The sequence below is a fragment of the Phocoena sinus genome, chromosome 1, assembly GCF_008692025.1.
Source record: "Phocoena sinus isolate mPhoSin1 chromosome 1, mPhoSin1.pri, whole genome shotgun sequence".
In the NCBI taxonomy this organism is placed as follows: domain Eukaryota; kingdom Metazoa; phylum Chordata; class Mammalia; order Artiodactyla; family Phocoenidae; genus Phocoena; species Phocoena sinus.
The window spans coordinates 106,884,777-106,904,089 of record NC_045763.1 but is presented as its reverse complement, the minus strand read 5'-3'; the positions used below and the strand labels follow the sequence as shown (position 1 = coordinate 106,904,089).

At 50.3% G+C, this 19,313-nt stretch overlaps 1 protein-coding gene across 1 annotated transcript; it reads left to right on the top strand.

Annotated features, from left to right (window-relative positions):
- The first annotated feature begins 545 nt into the window (after positions 1-545).
- ZNF697 (zinc finger protein 697) lies at positions 546-9,247 on the top strand. The gene is made up of 3 exons (XM_032619780.1): positions 546-4,933; positions 6,173-6,453; positions 7,853-9,247. The coding sequence occupies exons 2-3, from the start codon at positions 6,210-6,212 to the stop codon at positions 9,229-9,231; spliced, it is 1,623 nt and encodes a 540-aa protein (XP_032475671.1). The 5' UTR covers positions 546-4,933; positions 6,173-6,209; the 3' UTR covers positions 9,232-9,247.
- The last annotated feature ends 10,066 nt before the right edge of the window (positions 9,248-19,313 follow it).

Below are 19,313 nucleotides of genomic sequence, written 5' to 3'. Positions count from 1 at the left end.
AGGTAGAAAAGCAGTCACCACAAGGAGGAAACCATATTATTTTAGCTTCTCCTGTCTGGAGAGTGGTCAGTACTTAGCTGCAGTCATCTTTTAGCTGTGTCTGAAATTACCGTGCAGCTTATGCAGCAGTCTGCCACTTGGGAGGTTGGCATTTGGGGTTGGACAGTCTGGGTGTGTGACTGGGAAGTCAGCTGGCCCTTGGGGTGCAGACACATTCACCCCGTTCAGTGGAGGCATCCCCTCCCAGTATGGTGAGGTGGAGTTCTTCGCCCTTTTCATTCTTTCTGACCACAGGCTCACCCATGAGGAGGTAGGACTCCGATGGCTGTATACCCTGAGAGGCTGGTTGACTGTTTACCCAGTTGGTGCCTGAAGATTGACAAATGATGAACCCCCCGGAATCCCCGGTGAGACCCCAGTTACGGTCATGAGTTCAGCCTTTAGAGCCGCAGACTTAAATTGTTTTTCTAGCATTCTACGCAGCCGGGCGCCCCTGCCGGACTCTGTGATGGAAACCATCCCTGGGGAGAGAGTGGTGCGCAGGGGGCGTGGGAAGTGAAGGGAGGAAGCACTGAGGGCTTCGGGGGAGGCGGGATCTGAGCCGCGCCGAGGTAGGGAAGGGACCGCCAGAGCAGAGGGGACCGGAAAGGAGCTGCAGCCTGGAGGAGGCCGAGTGGGAGCCGCTCCTGGCCGGCCGCCTGGCCGCTTCCTTCCCCTGACATGACAGCCCCGCCGGCCTGGCTCCCGGCCACCTGGCAGTGGCTGTGGCACATGACTGCCTGTCCCGCCTGGGAGGGGGCGGGGAGAGGTCTGTTCTCAGGCGGTGGCTCCCCCACCCTGGCCATCCCGCCTGCCCAGGGGCTGCAGATGGGCCCGCTCCTCTCCGGGGGTACGCCCTGGCCAGCTGTCCCCTTCCCGGGGAGTGGGAATGCCATGGCAAGGAGCCAAGAGACGCTGGGGAGAGACCTGACAGTACCTAGGAGCTGTGTCACCTGGAGCTCAACTGGCTAAGCCTCAGTTTTCTTCACGTGGAAAACAGGGTGGATGACCCTCGGTGCTCACCCGACGGAATTACTGGAGTCAAATGAGAGGGATCCGCTCCAGTGCAGGGTCAGCTGCACTGGGCATCCCAACGGGAGACGACAGGCAGCAGGGGGCTGTGAGCGCCGCACTCCACCACTCCCATTCCCGCCAGCAGGAGGCGTGACACGGGAGGTCCTGCGCACGATACCCCAGAGAAGGACGGCCAGTGGCTCATCTACCAGGAAGGTGGGGGAGAGGTGTGTTCTTGTGGGCATCAACGTCTTGGCAAGAAGCGACGTTGAATCCTTAAAGTGGTGGCGCTTTTGCTGTTGGAAAGGAATGGGTTTTGCGTTTCTATCGGTCCAGAGGGCGCTGTTGGGAGAAGGTGCCAAGAAGCTCAGGCGGGTGAAGTTCTGATTCTGGCTCCGTGGCTGGCTCCACTTCCCCTTCCCCCACCTCATTCCCTCCCTCCCTGATCCTTCCTTCCAACATACGTTATCACATTTACTTCCACTGTGTAGCAATATCGTCAGACTGATCGGATTCGTCTTTCGCAGGGGGTTGAGCTTGTCTAGAAGGCGCTTGAGCCTAGTGACTTTATAGAGTTAGAAACATTACTCTTTTCTGAGTTGGGGGGGGGAAGGGGGTAAGAACATGAAAATATTAAAGGTTCTAAAAACTAGAATTTGAGCAGTCTCGGCAAAGTTGGCTGATCCTACCCTGATGTGGTCTGCGCCCTAGAGAAGGGTTTGGTGGTGGCGGTCTTGGGTGTTTGGGAAGTTAACAGCTTGCTGTGGGAGTCAGGTAAACGAGCTGGAGTTGAATGTGTCTAACGAAACAGACAGTGGTGCCTCCCTGGATTCATGCTCCTGCTTGTGGCATGACCAGGAGAAGAGGACTCGGGCACATTCATACCCAACCTCCTCATTGAACAGAAGCCCAGAGGGGCAAGTACTTACTGTAAGTCACACAGCACAGTGTCTTTGGTGGCCAAAACCAGGGCTCTCCTCATTACTGCTAGTTCAGTGATTAGAACCAGATGCAGAATGGATCTTATTTGCCTGACTACTCCCACTATTACCTCTGTTTGGTTTTCCCCCCTTTAAACTTGTACCCCTTCTTACTAGGGGGGAGAAGAGCTCCCTTATAGATGGTTTAAGTCAGGATTTGTTGGACCACGCATACTTTAGACGAATACTTCCTGTGTGCAGGATGGGTTATCAGCATCTCCAAACCAACATGGAACTGAACTGTTTTCCCTCTCCCCAGCTCACCTAAGCATCCAGCCCCTCCCTGGTTCTTGTCTCCACGTGGTGGGCTATTCATTAATAGAGCCCTTAATGGCCAAGCCAGAGGAAGTTTTTTGTTCGTACTTGCCAAACACCATTCTCGGTGAATATAGCTATGAAAAGGCGACCCCCAATTTGCGAAGTGTGTGTGTGTGTGTGTGTGTGTTCTTTAATCAAGTCATTGCCGTAAGTTTCATATTATAACTACCATTTACTGTGTCTCTACAGCGTGCCAGCTGCTTTTCCACTAACCTTATATGGTAGGTGGCAGCATGCTTGTTTTTATGGATGCAGAATCTGAGGTTCAACAAGGTTGATTCACTTGCACAAGGTGAAGTAGCTGACAAAGAACAGGATTTGAACCCAGGTCAGTTTAGCCGCAAAGCTGTCACAGCGTCCTGCCACTTCCTCATTAGCCAACCCTGGCCTTGCCTCAGAAAACATGTTGCTAGTTCTTATTTTGAGAATGAATGGAACAAAATGTGCCTAGATAGCTAGTGACTGACAGTTCGATTATACTGGTGTGTAGATAACATTTCTGAGAATTAAGTCTTCTTGATTGAGCTAAGCAGAACTCCTGTCCTTGTCTTCCTTTTTGCTGCTTTTGAATAATTGTAGGTTTTCCTATAATGTATTTTATCACATTGAAAACAAAGTTGGCATATTTTGCTGCTAATAATACATCTTTATTGTAGAAAATACTGACGTTCACAAAAAGGAAAAGTTATCCCAGACAACACACCAGCTTCTCGTGGGTACTGGAGCTGGACCGCAGGGGCTTTGTCCCTGCTGTGCCACTTATGATTTGTATGACCTCGAGCTAATCGCTTAACTTAAGTGCCTGGTTCCTCGTCTCTGAAGTTGAAAATCATACCCTGCTTTATTGGGTTGTTGTTAAGATTAAATGATGCAAAGCCCCTAGAAGTGACCAAGAGATATTTAACATTTTGATAAATAATCTTCTGGTTTTCCTCTCGGAACCTGTGTAGACATGTGTAACTATATACTGGTGTGCATATACTAATAAACAAATGAGATGATTTTTAAACCAGCTAGTTTTCATCTAATAATATATTGTGACTACCTTTCCATACCTCTAAGTAGCCTTCTCCGTTACTTGATAGCTGCCTAGAATCCTATGGTGTGATGGTGTGAATGGAGCTGAATCCATATTGTGGGGCATGCAGATTTCCAGTTTTGCACTAACATAATGCATTTTAAAACAGATTTGAGTAGATGTTGTACCATGAGTGTATCTCTCTAGGCAACAGGAGCTTCCAGAACATACCTAATCCTCCCTCCCCTGGTGTGAATAAGGATCTGGACGTGCTCCCTTTGGGAGCTCAGAGCCTCCTTAATCCTGAGTGGGGCAGCATTGTGAACTTCATAAGACAGCTCTAAATGGGGAACTTACTCAGATTCTGCCTCTCCCTGCTCTCCCCACTTAAATCTAAAAAAAAAAAAAAAGTTTATTTATTTAATATCTCTGGTATGAACTATCTCTTGGTTCCCAAGAAATCACAAATCAGAAAGTCCGCTTGTTCCATTTTTGCTGTGTCTGAGGTGATCTCTGAGAAGGCGCTCTGTCCTTAAAAGGGTTTGGGGTAAAACCTTAAGCTTTCCTGCTTCCCAGGGTAGACTGTTAAATCCTACCCTTCATGGTGGAGGGCTGCAGTTACTTCTGCACCACTCTGGGTACCATACCCTGCCATTTTAGTTTTATGAATTTCTCGTGACACACTTATGTGATTTCCCTTACTTTATTGATAAAATTCTTCTTGCTGGTCTCAGATTGGCAGAAACCATTGATTAGGTCCCCTTTAAGTCCCCCTCCCAACTCTCCACTGCTTTCAGCCACTAGCAAACCAACAGGTCACATGTTTGAAAACCTCCTACCGCCCACCTTCGGGGTGTATATATCTATGCTGACTCAAGGGCTGTACTTGTCTGTAGAGTCTGAGCTCCAGGAGGCAAGAGGGTGATGGGTAGAAGTGACTTGGGGTCAATAGTCCCTTGCGGGATAGACCTCTTAAAAGGTTTATGGCTTTAAAGGGATTTTCTCCTACAGCCTAATCCTGAGTGTTTGGGACCTGGCATTTTAAACAGTTATACATTCTAAAGGGACCAGCTGTGTTCCATCCTCAGTCCAGCCATTTTCCTGTGATGTTTAAGAGGCAGGCTTGATGGTTCCCTCTAATCTAGGGAGCATATCATCAGCTCTGAGAAAGGATGTAATGTGCTATTTAGGGCTCTGGGTCTGCCAGAATTACGGAGGGGCTGGTGTGTCTTTGAGGTGTGCTGGAATGGCATCAGGACTTAGAAAGAGGAATACTGTGTGAATTCCACATTTGGACTAGTCAGAGTATCGAGTCCCTACCACAGTATTTTCCAAAGTGCTTTTTAATGTTTCCTTCTGACACCCTCCGTGTGTGAAAGGTTATGTAGCATTATCCCGCTTGCCCTGATGAGGACACTGAAACAATGAGAAGTTAACTGACTTGCCCTGGGCTGCAGAGTAAGGCTGACTCCACCGGAAAGGCTGCTGCCCGTAATTCCTGCTTTCCACGCTGAAGAGTCACAGAGCCAGGGCTGCCTCTGGGAAGCCCTGTCAACAGAGGCAGGTAGGAAAAGCCGCATGCTCAGCCATATTCTTGCTAGTCCTGTTTGGGGACTGCCAAGGCAGAGAGAGAGCTGGACACTTCAACGTCGGTCCAAGATCCTTGACCTGTAAAGTGTTTTGCTGCCTTGAGCTGAGCTGTGAGAGTGATAGACGGCAGACGTCAATTATTTTTGGCTCAGCTGGGCAGTCTTGGCAGGGCGCCCTATACTTTTGAAACGTAAACCTGCCATCTACAAAAGGGTTTAGGGATCTGATGTCATCGTCTCCCTACAACTCACACGTTGGCCTGTTCTGTAGAGGGGTTAACCAGTTGTGCCAGGGGATGTTCCTGTTAAGGGCTCACTACAATTAAAGTATATAATAAGGCAAAATATTTCATCAGGCTGTAGAGATGGCTTCTGATACGGAGGGTCCCTGCATCTCTTCCACCACCACCCCCTCCAACAGACCTACTAAAGCTTGAACTACTTGGCTGACTGCTCACAGGAAAGCAGCGGATCCTCACTGGAGCCAGGATGCTGCTGCTGTTGGTGACACAGTCTTAGATAAGAAGTTAAAATACCGATGTTTTTGTTAGTCTTGTGTCTCCAATGTACTTTTCCTCTGGTTCCTTAGAGGCCCCCTCATAATTAGCTAAAATCCTCACAAAATTGCTGTGGGTTTGAGGAGGGCAAGCTGCCCCTCCCCCCCCCCAGCTTTACTGAGGTATAATTGACCTCAGTAAATAAAATATTGTATACAAATAAAAATTGTATCTGTGTAGAAGAGGGCAAGCTTTAACTAGAGTAAGGAACTCATGGAACTTTGAAGCAGCACAATTGGTTTAATTCCCACTTTACTGCTTACAAGTTAGCCTTAGGCTAGTGGGGTCTTCTTTTTAAGTTTTCTCATCTGTAAAATGGGAATACCACTGTTACCCCACTGTTAAAGCTATAGAGCCATGTTAATAGAAGAATCCACTTCATATATGGAAGCAGATGGAATTGTAGTCCAGTGAGAGTTGACACGTGGCCTCATGAGTTGACACTGTTCCTCTGCTACCCAGCCAGACCAGCCTCCTTTTCGCTCAGTTCTGTTTACCTTAAAGCGTGAGATGGAGCAGAGATCTGCCGTCTGGGGCTTGGAACTCTGTACATTTTATTGGACTGTGCCATTGATTTTCATGGAAATCAAAGCCAGACCTGGTAGGGGGATGAGGCCAGACTCACGTGACTTTATCTGTGTGTTTTGTCTGGAGCAGGGATCCGTGGTCACCTCCCTTGTCCTGGTCTTCCTGGATGGAACGAGAAGATAAACGGGGCGTGTGTGAAGCCCAGGACTCGGAAGACAAGGGGATGGGCTCTGATTTTGAGAACTCTGAAGACAGGGAAGGGGACCCAGAAGACAGAGGAATGGGCTCTAACCCACATGATGCAGACAAGAGAGAATGCCACCTGGAGCAGGAGATGGGCTCCAACCCACAGGACGAAGCTCTAAGAGGGGACTCAGAGGAGAGGGAACTAGTGTCTAACATCTGCACAGGTGAGGAGAAAATGGCAGTTTCGGTGGAAGTTGCCGCATTCACGTTTATTTCTAGCTCCTCCAGAGATAACCAGGGGCAGCATTCTTAGGAGGCAGCTCTCTAGAGGACACCATTAAGCAGATTCTGTACCATCTTACGCCTGTTCATCAATCTGGTCTGAGGTGGGCTGTACTGGTAAACATGGGTGAAGAGGGTAACTCACAGGCGTGCACTTTACAGCATACAAAATAAAGTAACCCTTGTAACAGCACAAGAGGGAACACAGGTAGCATTGGGACCTACGTCCTGGCCTTGTTGGAGAGTTAGATATCTGAGTTGCTTAGCACAGATCTAGAGGTCTACAGTTACAGTCATCATCCCCGCTTGCAAATAAATAAACACAGTGGTAAGGGACCTGCCCAGGTTCATGTGGCTAATACCCAAAGTGCCCAAGGCCTCTCCTAAATCCCTTGCTATTCGTGATCTGGAAAGAGTAAACGCTGGGCCTCCATCCGCTTCCTCGGTTCCATCTTTGGGCTTTTGTTGCTTTATCCTGCTCTGTGCATGCCTTGGGGACAGAAATGAGCTGAAACACCTTATGATCAGGGCCGTGAGGTTACATTCCTTCCCCAGGACACCTCCCAGACCCCCGCTACTGCCCTCCCTTACGGTGCACAGAGCACATGGTCTTTCACATCCCAGTCACTTTCTTGGGTGTCCTCTGCTTGGGGATAAGCAGCCAGAGGCAGACAGATGTGTGTTCTGGATCAGCCTCTAAGTTGGACTCACCAGCTCCAGGCCCTGCACTCACCTCCCCTTTTTCCCAACCCCCCACCCTCCTTACATAGTAAAGCCCTTAGGTTGGGGTGTGTTTGGTTTGTTGTTCCCACCTTAAGCGGTTGCAGACTGACCAATCATATTTAAAAACTCAGTTCGGAGCCTAGTTAGGCCGGGTGGTCTTTTCTTGTGGTTGGCTGGGGTGGCCTTGTCTTTTGAGGCTAGGGCCTTGAAAGGCATTGGTGGCTCTTGGAGTGGGCAGATGTCTTCCGAGATCCCAGAGAGTCCCACTTGGCCCAGACTTGACCTTCTCAAGCTGACTGTCAGGCCTTCAGGTGGCCCTGGGGAACAGAGCCTCAGGTCCAGTGGGTGGGGCCTGGGCCCGGAGACAGCTGCCTGAAGAACTGGAAAGCCAAGGGAGCAGGTGAGCTCGCTCTCCTTTAGGCCTTCCCCAGGAGTCACCAGGTGGGAAGGAGGCTGGAAGTGGGGGTGGAGGAGACAGGGACCTTGGAGAGAGAGTTTGAGAGTCCCCGGGGGAGGGGATTACCCCGTGGCCCACCCTCTTATTGAGACGGGCTTCCTCTGGGTTTACCTGTTGAGCGCCCAGTATAGTCACCCCCACTGCCGCCTTTTCTGTTGCAGAGGGGCTGCTGAGCGAGGAAGAAGGGGTTGCTCTCCGTGAGGAAGACGATGACCAAGCTGGAGTAGCTGAGATGGCGATGTTCGCAGGGCTGTCTGAGTCCGTCGGCATTTCCCGGAGCCCCCAGGAAGAGGGCGAAGAGGAGCAGCCGCCTCCTGCCGTGCTTCCCTGGAGGCGGCACCTCTCCCTGGGGAGTCGACACCGGGGTGACAAGCCCGCCCACCGCCGATTCCGCCGGCTCCACCACCCCATGGCCATAGACCTCGGGGAGCTCGACAGCCTGATGGCCAGCATCATGGACGCGCCCACCATCTGCCCCGACTGCGGGGAGAGCTTCAGCCCGGGCGCCGCCTTCCTGCAGCACCAGCGCATTCACCGCCTGGCGGAGGCCGCCGCGGCCGCCAGCCTGGAGCCCTTCGGCTTCGCTGGCGAGTGCGGCGGGGTGGTGGGGATGATGGGCGTGGGCGTGGCGGGGGGCTTCGGGGCGGGGCCCGCGCTGGCCCAGCCCCCGCGCGAGAAGCCCTTCCGCTGCGGGGAGTGCGGCAAGGGCTTCAGCCGCAACACCTACCTGACCAACCACCTGCGGTTGCACACGGGCGAGCGGCCCAACCTGTGCGCCGACTGCGGCAAGAGCTTCAGCTGGCGCGCCGACCTGCTCAAGCACCGGCGCCTGCACACGGGCGAGAAGCCCTACCCGTGCCCCGAGTGCGGCGAGGCCTTCAGCCTCAGCTCTCACCTGCTGAGCCACCGGCGGGCGCACGCGGCGGCCAGCGGAGCGGGGCCGGCGGCGCTGCGGCCCTTCGCCTGCGGGGAGTGCGGCAAGGGCTTCGTGCGCCGTTCGCACCTGGCCAACCACCAGCGCATCCACACGGGCGAGAAGCCGCACGGCTGCGGCGAGTGCGGCAAGCGCTTCAGCTGGCGCTCGGACCTGGTGAAGCACCAGCGCGTGCATACGGGCGAGAAGCCCTACATGTGCTCCGAGTGCGGGGAAACCTTCAGCGTCAGCTCTCACCTCTTCACGCACAAGCGCACGCACTCGGGTGAGCGGCCGTACGTGTGTCGCGAATGCGGCAAGGGCTTCGGGCGCAACTCGCACCTGGTGAACCACCTGCGCGTGCACACGGGCGAGAAGCCCTTCCGTTGTGGCCAGTGCGAGAAGCGTTTCAGCGACTTCTCCACGCTCACGCAGCACCAGCGCACGCACACGGGCGAGAAGCCCTACACGTGCATCGAGTGCGGCAAGAGCTTCATCCAGAGCTCGCACCTGATCCGCCACCGCCGTATCCACACGGGCAACAAGCCGCACAAGTGCGCCGGCTGTGGCAAGGGCTTCCGCTACAAGACGCACCTCGCGCAGCACCAGAAGCTGCACCTGTGCTAGGGCTGCGCCCGACGGAGGCTGCGCACTGGGGGGCGGGGCGGGGGGCTAGATGTGCTGGGGACAGACCCTGTAGAAAGAAATGGGGAAGGGGGGAGGGGCAATCGGAGAATGACTGGGGAGCCTTGAGGTGTTGGGGGTCCTGAAGGGGAGGGTTGAGTAAGACTTGTTCTTTCGGGGGTGCTGTATTTTGCCTGCCTCCTCCCTAATGAGGAAATGTTTGGGAGGTGTGCTTGAGCGTGGCGACATACACGCTGTGGAGGATGAAGAGCGTGGAGGAGCAGGCACTTTGAGGACCTTGAGGAAGGGGAGTTGGGGGTGGGGGAGGGTACAGGATGACAGGCAATAGAGTAGCTTGGGCAGTGATGGCCCGTGGGAAGCGGGGAGAGCAGGGAGAGCGTGTGGTTGGAATGAGGGTTACGGGGTAAAGTGAAAGGCGGGTATGAGTAATTCTGTCCTGGTTTCAGCAGGTATTAAGCCACTGTTTGCCCTGTCCCCACACATCAGCTATAGTCCCGCGAAAAGTAGAGGAGCTTTGTCCGTCCTACAGGAGTGGATATTTGTGTGCTCTTCCCTTCCTTCCTCTGAGCCACAGCTAGCTGCTATTTTGAGGTGTCCAGGGGAAACTGGGCAGAAAAGCTACGCACCCTCGTCTCCAGGGTGGAATCTGAGGTTTAGAAATTCATTCACAACTGGTTTTCAGATCTGGGAAATCGTGGTCCTGCTCCTGGTTCTTTGCTACTTCCTTTAAAATAGTCTAGCTTCATGCTGGATCAAGGTAGTCTGTGTGGATGACCAGACCCCTGCCCCCGGTGTCAGGTGTGTTCCAGGCCCAGTATTTCTTTCAGGTCTCATCTGTAATCTTTTTAAGTGCTGGGAAATGGAACAGTCGCAGCTATGTGTGACTTTTCCTTTCCCAGGTCAGCTTGATGCTTGTTTCAAGTGAAACTCAGGCCATCAACAGTTGCTCCAGCGACCTGCTACAAAAGTCAGTTTGCTCAGAGTTTTGCTGGCCTTATGTGAGAAATCCAGGAAAGCAAATGTTCCCATGTTGGGGCGCCAGGCCCCTTCGTCTCATCTGCCTTCATTTTGTATCTGTGTACCCCTCCCCCTCTGCAGTAATGGGGGAGATAATCGAACCCACACCCCCACCCATGTTGATATGGGCTCTGTTCCGAGTAGAAATTTCTCTTTCCTGCACAGGGCGGCACAGTAGAAAGCTCAAGACTTTACACAAGGAGGGCACAAGCGGGGAGAGGTGTAACTGCAAAATTGACACATAGCACAAGCAACGAATGTCTTCCGGTTGTTATATAAATGCCAAAATAGCACTTTTGTATTTCGAAAGTGCTTTCTGCTTTTTAATGCTTGTTAGTTGTTTCTCACGTCTTTGTGAGGTAGAACAGTATTATGACCCCTGTCTTAGGGAAGGCCTGGGGACAGGCGTGGGACAGGTAGTTCTGAAGAGAGGCTGATGACAGTGTGGATAGGTGTGGTCTGCCCTTTGGTGCTCTCCAGCTCAGCTGCTAGGAAGACTTACCTGTCGTGATTTATATAATAAGGACACTGAACATTCTTAACGCTTGATGGAACACTTAAGGCTAGTCTAGAAGGGCCAAAGATGTCCTTGTTGACAAAGCTGGTCTTTGTCATGTAATTAGAGTGTCCTAGATAGGTTCCATTTCTAGTAGGGGCTATAGTTAGATGACTCTTGTATAGACTTCAGTTACCTATGCTGAAAATCCCTCCCTTAGGTTAGCCTTTAGAAGGTAGAGTTGTGGAAAGCAGTTTTGTTTTCTTTATTAGCAGTTGTTAACCTATACTTTTCATGGAAGCATCTTCACAAACTGTTGGACACGCTTGAAGGAAAAAAAAAAAAAAACAACCCACAAGATTGTTTTTACGGTTTTAGCAAGCTTTCTATGGATGCTGGTAATTTATACTTGCTCAGTTGTATTCTAGCAAAGAACCTCTTTGGGGACTCTAGGAAAGCATGTTTTTGCCATCATAACACTTAAAAAAAAAAAAACCCTGAGAATTCTGGGCTTGTATAATGCCTGTTGATCTTGCCCTCTTAATCGGTTTGTTGTTATTCACAAATGCAAATAGATTTTCAAACTATAGATAGTTTTGGAAGATACTAATTCCTTTTTATTTTAGTCAAGAGTAATCTGAGCAAAGCAAGTGTCCGTTATTTATTCTGACTCTTGTAGTTTGAATACCAAGTGTATGAGACTCACATGAAAATAATATAGCCAATTTGTAGGTAATCTTATTACTTTGTGTTTTTTTAATGCACATCTACCTCTTCCAGCTGTTTTAAGTTCTCTTGAGTCTGTGCCTATGAAATCTCATCCAACTTTTGATTATTCCTGGGTTTATGATCCACATTCTGGGTCACTTGGTCTTTTGCTGACGTTTTCATACGATTGCACAGTCTCTAGCAGCAACTTTCGAGCATGGGTTCAATGGGGAGAGGAGATTGAAGCTAATGTAAAATAATTTACTGGCGGTGGAATTCTTTGGATTTCACTGACCCACTCTGTTCTTTCTGTTACCATAGATAAGAAAGCCAGCCACTACTTCACTATCCCTTCTGTGACCACATCCCTCAGCAGAAGAAAACAGTCCAGGCACCAAACACCCCACTCTCACGGTGCAGCTAAAACGTGATTCCATTTTTCTTACGATTCTTCAAGGAACATAGCTGCATTAAGTGAGGTTTGGTGCATTCAGGAGGTTGTTTCTTGTATCTAGTTTTAGAAAAATAGTATTTCTAAAGCAAACCCTGGTAACTGGTTCACCCTTGAAAATGTTACTCTGAAGATTCCTTCCACCAACTCATTAATGATGGTGGAGGCAAATGTATCGTTTATTTCCTGGGGAGTTTGGTCAAGTGCAGGCTGCCCTTTACTGAGAAGAAGCTAGAGCAGTTTTAAATAGGTTAAATGGCTTGATTAAATATTGAGCTCTGAGCTGGAAGGAGAAGACGAGAAGTTAACCCCTTGAGCCATGTGGCCTCTTCAAGATCCAGAGGCTGTACATATGTAAAAAAGTACAAATTAAGAACCTGTGTTCGTAGACAATCTGAACTGTGTTTCTGAAGTTTGTGCACATTTTCCTTCACTGTAATGTTATTTTACAGCTGTTTGTTAAAATGGTGAATAATTTAATGATCCTAAAAGTAACAGGTTTTGTGTGCGTGTGTGCTTGTGTATGTGAGAATTGCCTTATTTTTAGGTCTTATTTAATGATGGTTCCCTGGACAGCATTATGGTGTTCAGCAACCAGTATGGAATATTTGTCATTAAATCCGGATCAGTCTTTTACCACGTCAGTCTTTCCTTTTTACTTGTCACCCATTAAAGATCACTCAGTTCAATCTACGGAAGGTGTGCTCCGGTAGAACAGGAGTGAGCAAACTACCAAATCCAGTCTGTCCCTCTGTATGAATAGAATTTTGTTGGAATACAGTTCTAGCCAGACAGCCTTCCTGACATAGTGTCTCTGGCTGCTTTTGCACTACAATGGCAAGGCTGGGTAGTGGTGACCGAGGCTACGTGATTCACAATTCGAAGATATTTATGATCTGGATCCGTACAGAAGAAGTTTGCTGACTCTTGATTTAGAATGTTCCAGCGGATCCTAGATCATCCTGGAACTGGCTGATGTCTACACAGCCTGTGCATTGTAACCCATAATTCAGCGCAACACTTTTGCACTAATGTAGCTTTGGGATGTTGGGAATGTGTTAATGTTATACTGTTGTACCGATTTCCAAAGATCTGTGTCTTCGTTCCTTGTAAGAAGCAATCTGTGGGGAATTTTGGCAGTAGGCAGGGGGAAGATAGTCAGGAGAAGGCAGGCAGCCTCAGGTCCCATCTCTGATCTATAAAACATGTATTCGTGAATCACATAACAAAGTATTTTCTCTCCCCCAGTTCTCGGAAATGCAGCTTAATGACTATAGATAATACTGAACGGAACTTATCAGCTAGACTGACCTTTTGCTCAAAATATTTTCTAGGGCTTCCCTGGTGGCGCAGTGGTTGAGAGTCCGCCTGCCGATGCAGGGGACACGGGTTCGTGCCCCGGTCCGGGAAGATCCCACATGGCGCGGAGAGGCTGGGCCCGTGAGCCATGGCCGCTGAGCCTGCGCATCCGGAGCCTGTGCTCCGCAACGGGAGAGGCCACAGCAGTGAGAGGCCCGCGTACCGCAAAAAAAAAAAAAAAAAAAAATTTTTTCTAGCTAGTCTCTGCCCATGGAGACAATGAGACAGCAGTTTGTAAGGAAGGGGTTCACAAGAAACAAAAAAGAGGAAGCATGATAATAAAAACACCTTAATTTCTTTTGATGAGCACAGCTGCCTCCTTGAGTGAATGTCCACAGCCCTTTCCCTGCCTAGCAGGGCCAACGGATGCTGGGTTCTGGTCCTGGAAGAAGGCAGTCAGTTCTGTGACTGCAGCATTCCTCCCCGAGCCTGACTGTTCTGGCTCCTAGTCTAACTCCTAGTCTCTGGGAACCTACATTAAACCAAGCATTTGAAGTACTCATTCAGTGTCCTGTGGGGACACAGCAGTAAACCTGGCCTTTGGTGCTGCACCGTGAGGGGATGCTCAACCTCAACTTCCAATCAGAGCAGCCCCTGTCCACGTTCCAGGTAGAGAAGGTGTATCTGGTCAACTTGGAATTCTCCAGGCTTGGTTAGTTTCAGACAGAGATTTTCTTAATTTAACATTGACTGCACCGTAGAATTACCTGGAGAGCTTTAAAAACAAACGCCCCCAACCCCACCCCAGAACACTGTTCAAGACATCGATTAATTGGTCTGGGGTGATATCCAAGTACCCTGTGATTTTATAAAGTCTTCCCAGGTGATTTTAATGGGAATCTCAACCAGGGTTGAGAGGTCTGTAGGATGAATTAAGCACCTCCTTTCTTTCTTGGGGATTACCGTAGGTGAAACGCCTAAGCCGCAAATCCTTTCCTCTGCCTCTGTCAGAGGGCATCTGTCAGATGCAAAGGGTATTGTCAGAGATGCAGCAGGCTCTGTTGCTTGTCTACTCTTGGTAGGTCTCCGTTTCGCACAGGCCTTCCCCAAATAGTTAAAGATAATAAGGGCCAGGAAAAGTGTCTGTCTTTGCTGTTCATCAGATAATGCCCCAGGGACATCTCAGGCTGCCACTGGCCCTTCTCTGTATTTGACAACCACAGACTGCCTGCCTTCCTTTCTTTCTGACCTTCATTCCCTGTCTCGACTCACTTAACAAAGCGAAATTCCATTCATTTCTCTTTTTCTCAGCTGCGCTTGGCGGTTGAATTGTTTCCTAAATTTTGCTGCTGGAGGGAAAGGGGAGGAGGTCCCAGCTTGAACAGACTAGCGTCGTGCTCTTGTCTTTTCCATCCAGAGCTAAGCAGTCCCTGCTGCATGCCCCTGTTTCAAGGTCACCTCTGCTAACCCAAAACACATTCCAATGGTTTTCAATTTCCAACTGCCCTGATGGGATCCAGGTCACACTGTTCACAGCCCTCTGCATCCATTTGTGATGAGGTGACCTACCTCATCACAGCAGCCAGGATGCTCAGCTTTGGAAACCAAAGAGGTAGGTGGCAAGGTGTTCCATGTGCCAAGTTGTCCTGTGCTTAAGAAGGTTGAAAAAAGGTATCAGCGTATGTGCAGTGCTCAAGCTAGCATTCTCACATATGTATTTGGAGGGATTTCATCCTGAGTGAAAGGAATTAAAAGTTCAAGGCCCCAACAGTTGCTAGAGACTTAGGGACTCAATGGAAGAAATTCAGTGCAAACGTTTATTCACAGAAGATACTCCTTTGGGATGCTTTTCCTGAGCTATGAGGGCTGGAGTAGTTCTGCAGAGATGTTCCCATAATATCCGTACACACATTCCTGGTGTATGGGCGGTCGGTCTCCCTCGTGCCCCAAAGCTGTGGCGTATTAAGAGCGGAGACCCTGAGAAGTTCACTCCATAGCATGCTCAGTGCGCATGTGCTGGGTAGTGCTTGATGCTGGGGATACAGGTATGAGAGGGAGAAGCTTCCATGTTCTAATACTCTACAAGGGTGAAGGGAAGACTGATTTTGTCCCCTGCCTAACATCAAACGCAGTTTCTTTGTGGTGATCATTTTGCAAACTGTGAGTATAACTTTGGGGATTTGGCCTCTGGTTGGGTTGGGGAGGAGGAACTTCTTAATATCAAGACTTCAAATGTTATGCCTAGGCAAGATGGTACTCCCAGCAAAGGCTCAGGATGGAGCAGATTCTCTGAGGAGGGCTTGTGTGACTGTAAGTTGGGGACACCACTGCTGCAAATCAGGTAGTGCCCACTTGATCTGTCTCTGCGGGTGGGGAAGCAGGGCAGTGTGTGACCTTGGAGAGGCTAATAAGGCAAGGGGCTGCTAAGCGATCTGGCTAGAAGTTTCTTTTGTCAGGTCTGTCAGGAGGTGTCTGAATAAAGTAGGACTTTGATAGACAAGGACCACCTCAAGGCTTGGGCTGAGGTAGCTCTACTGCTTCCTGGGTTGACGCTAATGGACATAGTAGAGGTCATGGACCTCACCTCACGGCCACAAAGCCTCTGGGCTGAGGGAGCCACTGTCCAACTTCGCTGCAGCCTGGGCTGGGCACTACAGGTGGACTTGATCTTGGCCTTGTCTGTCCAGTGGAAAGATGCAGGTGTGAGGTATGGAGAGAAGACCTTACAAAATAACACACATGAAGGTTCTTGGAAGGTTTAGGGGCTTGTATCATAGCTCCTGGGGGCCGAGAAGGAGGAGAGAGGCAGTTGCTTGCATGTCTGAGTTCTCTTGAATTTCCAGCTCCTGAGGCAGAGGGATGAGGGGATGGGAGGCCATGGCCTTCCCTTATCCAGGGACAGAGGGAGAAAGGAGGAACGAGTCCTGCTATCCCTTGGAGGGCGTGCGGTGCTGGGGAGAGGGCAAGGCATTCTGGTGTTCACTGGCTGCGGTCTGGAACAAGGCTTGGATTTTTCCAGGTCTCTGTTTCCCCTTCAGGAGGCACTACCTCTATTGATTCTCCCTCCTCTAGTGTCTCATAATTATCCAAGAGCTTCACACCTGCTCGGGGCACATCCATAGCTCCATGCAAGAATGCCATGAGAACTCGTCTAAATCAGCAGTAGGTCCTGCAGCTCAGCTCATGGGATGTCAGTGGAGGGTGGGACCTTGCTCAGCCCCCGGCCTTGGACCTCCGCGTTTAGGAGGGTATTATGTCCCTTTACAGATGAGGTGCCAGGTGCCAAGGGAGCTGGGGAAGGGCTAGGAAACCACGTTCCCAGCCTTGGCTTTGCACAAACAAAGAAATACTCAAGGGGAGGACTGTGTTATGGTGAAGGTTAGCTGCAGAAGTACGGGGTACCGGGGGACACGCAGCCAACTTACAGCTGCCCAGTATCATTGCGATGAACCTGAGAAATGGGCCACAGCCTTCATTTTGCAAGTAAGGAAACAGACCCGGGAAAGTAAAAGGATTTGCCTAACTTTCATGGCAAAATGGAAAGAGAACCCAGAGTTTTCACTCTTGTTTGTGGAAATGGTCTGCTTCTCAAATAAGAATCCTTTCTTCCCTTTGCCCTCCTCTTCCCCCTTCCTCAGGCCCCCCTCACCCGATTACTTTTGTTCCTGTACCATGAAGCCCCTGCCTGTCTTTGTTCACGCAGGACCCCCATTCCACAAGCTGAGGAGGGAGGGTCGGCGCTGTATGGGCACCATAGAAAGCTCACGCAGCTGGTGTGCTGGTTAAGCCTGCCCTCTGCCCTCTTTCCAAATGCTCTCTCTCATCCCCCACCCCACTGTTTTTCCTTAACAAACATGTTGGTAGGGCAGCCTCCTGGCTCTGTGCCTTCTCTACCACCAGGAGGCTGTGCTTCTCCCTACCCCCTGCTCAGCTCTGCGTTCCCAGGCCAAGCTCAGGGCAGCAAATATTAGGTCACCATTACAGGTGGGTATGGAGTCCAAGTTTGTCTTGCTTAGGGGACACTCATACTTGGACCACCTTCACTCCATTCCCTAAAATCCTGTTATTCTAGTCCGAGTTCCTTCCTTTAAGAACATTGTCTTCCTTCCTTCCTTCCTTCCTTCCTTCCTTCCTTCCTTCCATCCTTCCTTCCTTCCTTCCTTCCTTCCTTCCATCCATCCTTCCTTCCTTCCATCCTTCCTTCCATCCTTCCTTCCTTCCTTCCTTCCATCCTTCCTTCCTTCCTTCCTTCCTTCCATCCATCCTTCCTTCCTTCCATCCTTCCTTCCATCCTTCCTTCCTTCCTTCCTTCCTTCCATCCATCCTTCCTTCCTTCCATCCATCCTTCCTTCCTTCCATCCTTCCTTCCTTCCTTCCATCATCCTTCCTTCCTTCCATCCTTCCTTCCTTCCTTCCTTCCTTCCTTCCTTCCTTCCTTCCTTCCATCCATCCTTCCTTCCTTCCTTCCTTCCATCCATCCTTCCTTCCATCCATCCTTCCTTCCTTCCTTCCTTCCATCCATCCTTCCTTCCATCCATCCTTTCTCCCTTCCATCCTTCCTTCCTTCCTTCCTTCCATCCATCCTTCCTTCCTTCCATCCTTCCTTCCTTCCTTCCTTCCCTCCCTCCTCCCTTCCATAACTATCGGCTGAGTGTTTGCTTGGGGCCAGGTGTGCACAGGTGTCAGTGCAGGGTCCCCGTGGTGCCCTCCCAGAGTCCACAGTCTAGGCAGGGAGACAAGTTAACAAGCAGCCATGCTGGACAGTGACGGGTGCCTATCGGAGGGTCACTCCCCCGCTCCCCGGAAGGTGGGAGACTTCCTGCGGAGGTGCAGCCCGAAGCATGAAGAGCTGAGGAGGGAAGGCTGCCAGGGGACTGTGAGTGTGCTGCAGGCAGGGGCGGCTGTGGTGGAATGCGGTCCAGCGACGGGTAGAGATGTGCTGGAAGCTGTAACGCAATCCCCCTGGGGTCAGCTGCAAACTCTGGAACAGTCACCAGTCTGTTCTAGAAACCTGAAGCTCCCCATACGCAGTCTTTCCATAAGAAACAGAAGAACATGCCCCAGTGAAGTCAGCTCTTCTTCCAAAATAGGTGCTGGTGGCAGGGATTGGCCACGAGGTGGGCTGCTGGCCCTCCTAGCATGGACCCTGGTCATTAAGGTAGGAAGAGCCTGCTAAGGGGCCGGGATCTAGATTCCTCCTCCCACCAGCCAGAGTGTGAAGTCACCAGTGTAATTGTGAGCAGGGCAGCTTCACAGGCCTGGGGCCGTGCTTGGCTTCATGCCCTTGGGGACAGAGTGGCCAATCCACTTTTTGTTGGTCCTCCCTTCCCCCGCTCCACTCTGTCGTAATGAGCCTGTTTCATGCCTCGAAGCACTGAGTCCATTCCCTGCTCAAGACCTCTGGGATCTTGGGCCATGGCAAAGGAAAAGCACTCCCCACGAAGTTCCCCCAGAGACGCTTGATGCGCTAAGAAACACTTGCTTATAGCCAGAGGGATTGCGTTGTCCTCACCCTGAGTCACTTAAGGGAGTGGGAGATTTTCTTCTGAATTCAGTTTTTAAAAATAGGATTTCCTTATTTTTGTAGTATAAAAACGCTTTGGGCACGACATTGTTTCAGGTTGTGTATCTAATTTCCAGAAACTTAAAATCTTAGCTGCTAGGTTTTGTCCTCATGAAAGCCTTTTCCCTCTCATCGTCTCTTTGCTCACACACTCATCACTCACTCACTCTTCATGTAGTGCATGAAGTCATCTTTCTAGCCCTAACCTCCAGGGTCACTTCTCCTCTTTTTCCTGATCCTCATAGGGAAGATCCAGCTTCTTCAGCTTCATCCATGCCTTGACATTATCTCTGAATTCTTTCTCGCTTTGTCATTGATTCCCTTCGTTCCCCATCTCAGCAATTCAGCTGTTTGTTTGTGCTTTGTCTGTCTGTCTATTCACCACCCCCATCCGTCTGTCCATCGTGTGACCCCTTTGTGTCAGGCACAGGACTAGGCACTGGGGACACATAGAGATGAAATGGTGAGTTCTTGCCCTCAAGAACATAACCGTGCAGCCAGGGGAGCAGAATATATGCATGGCGATTAGA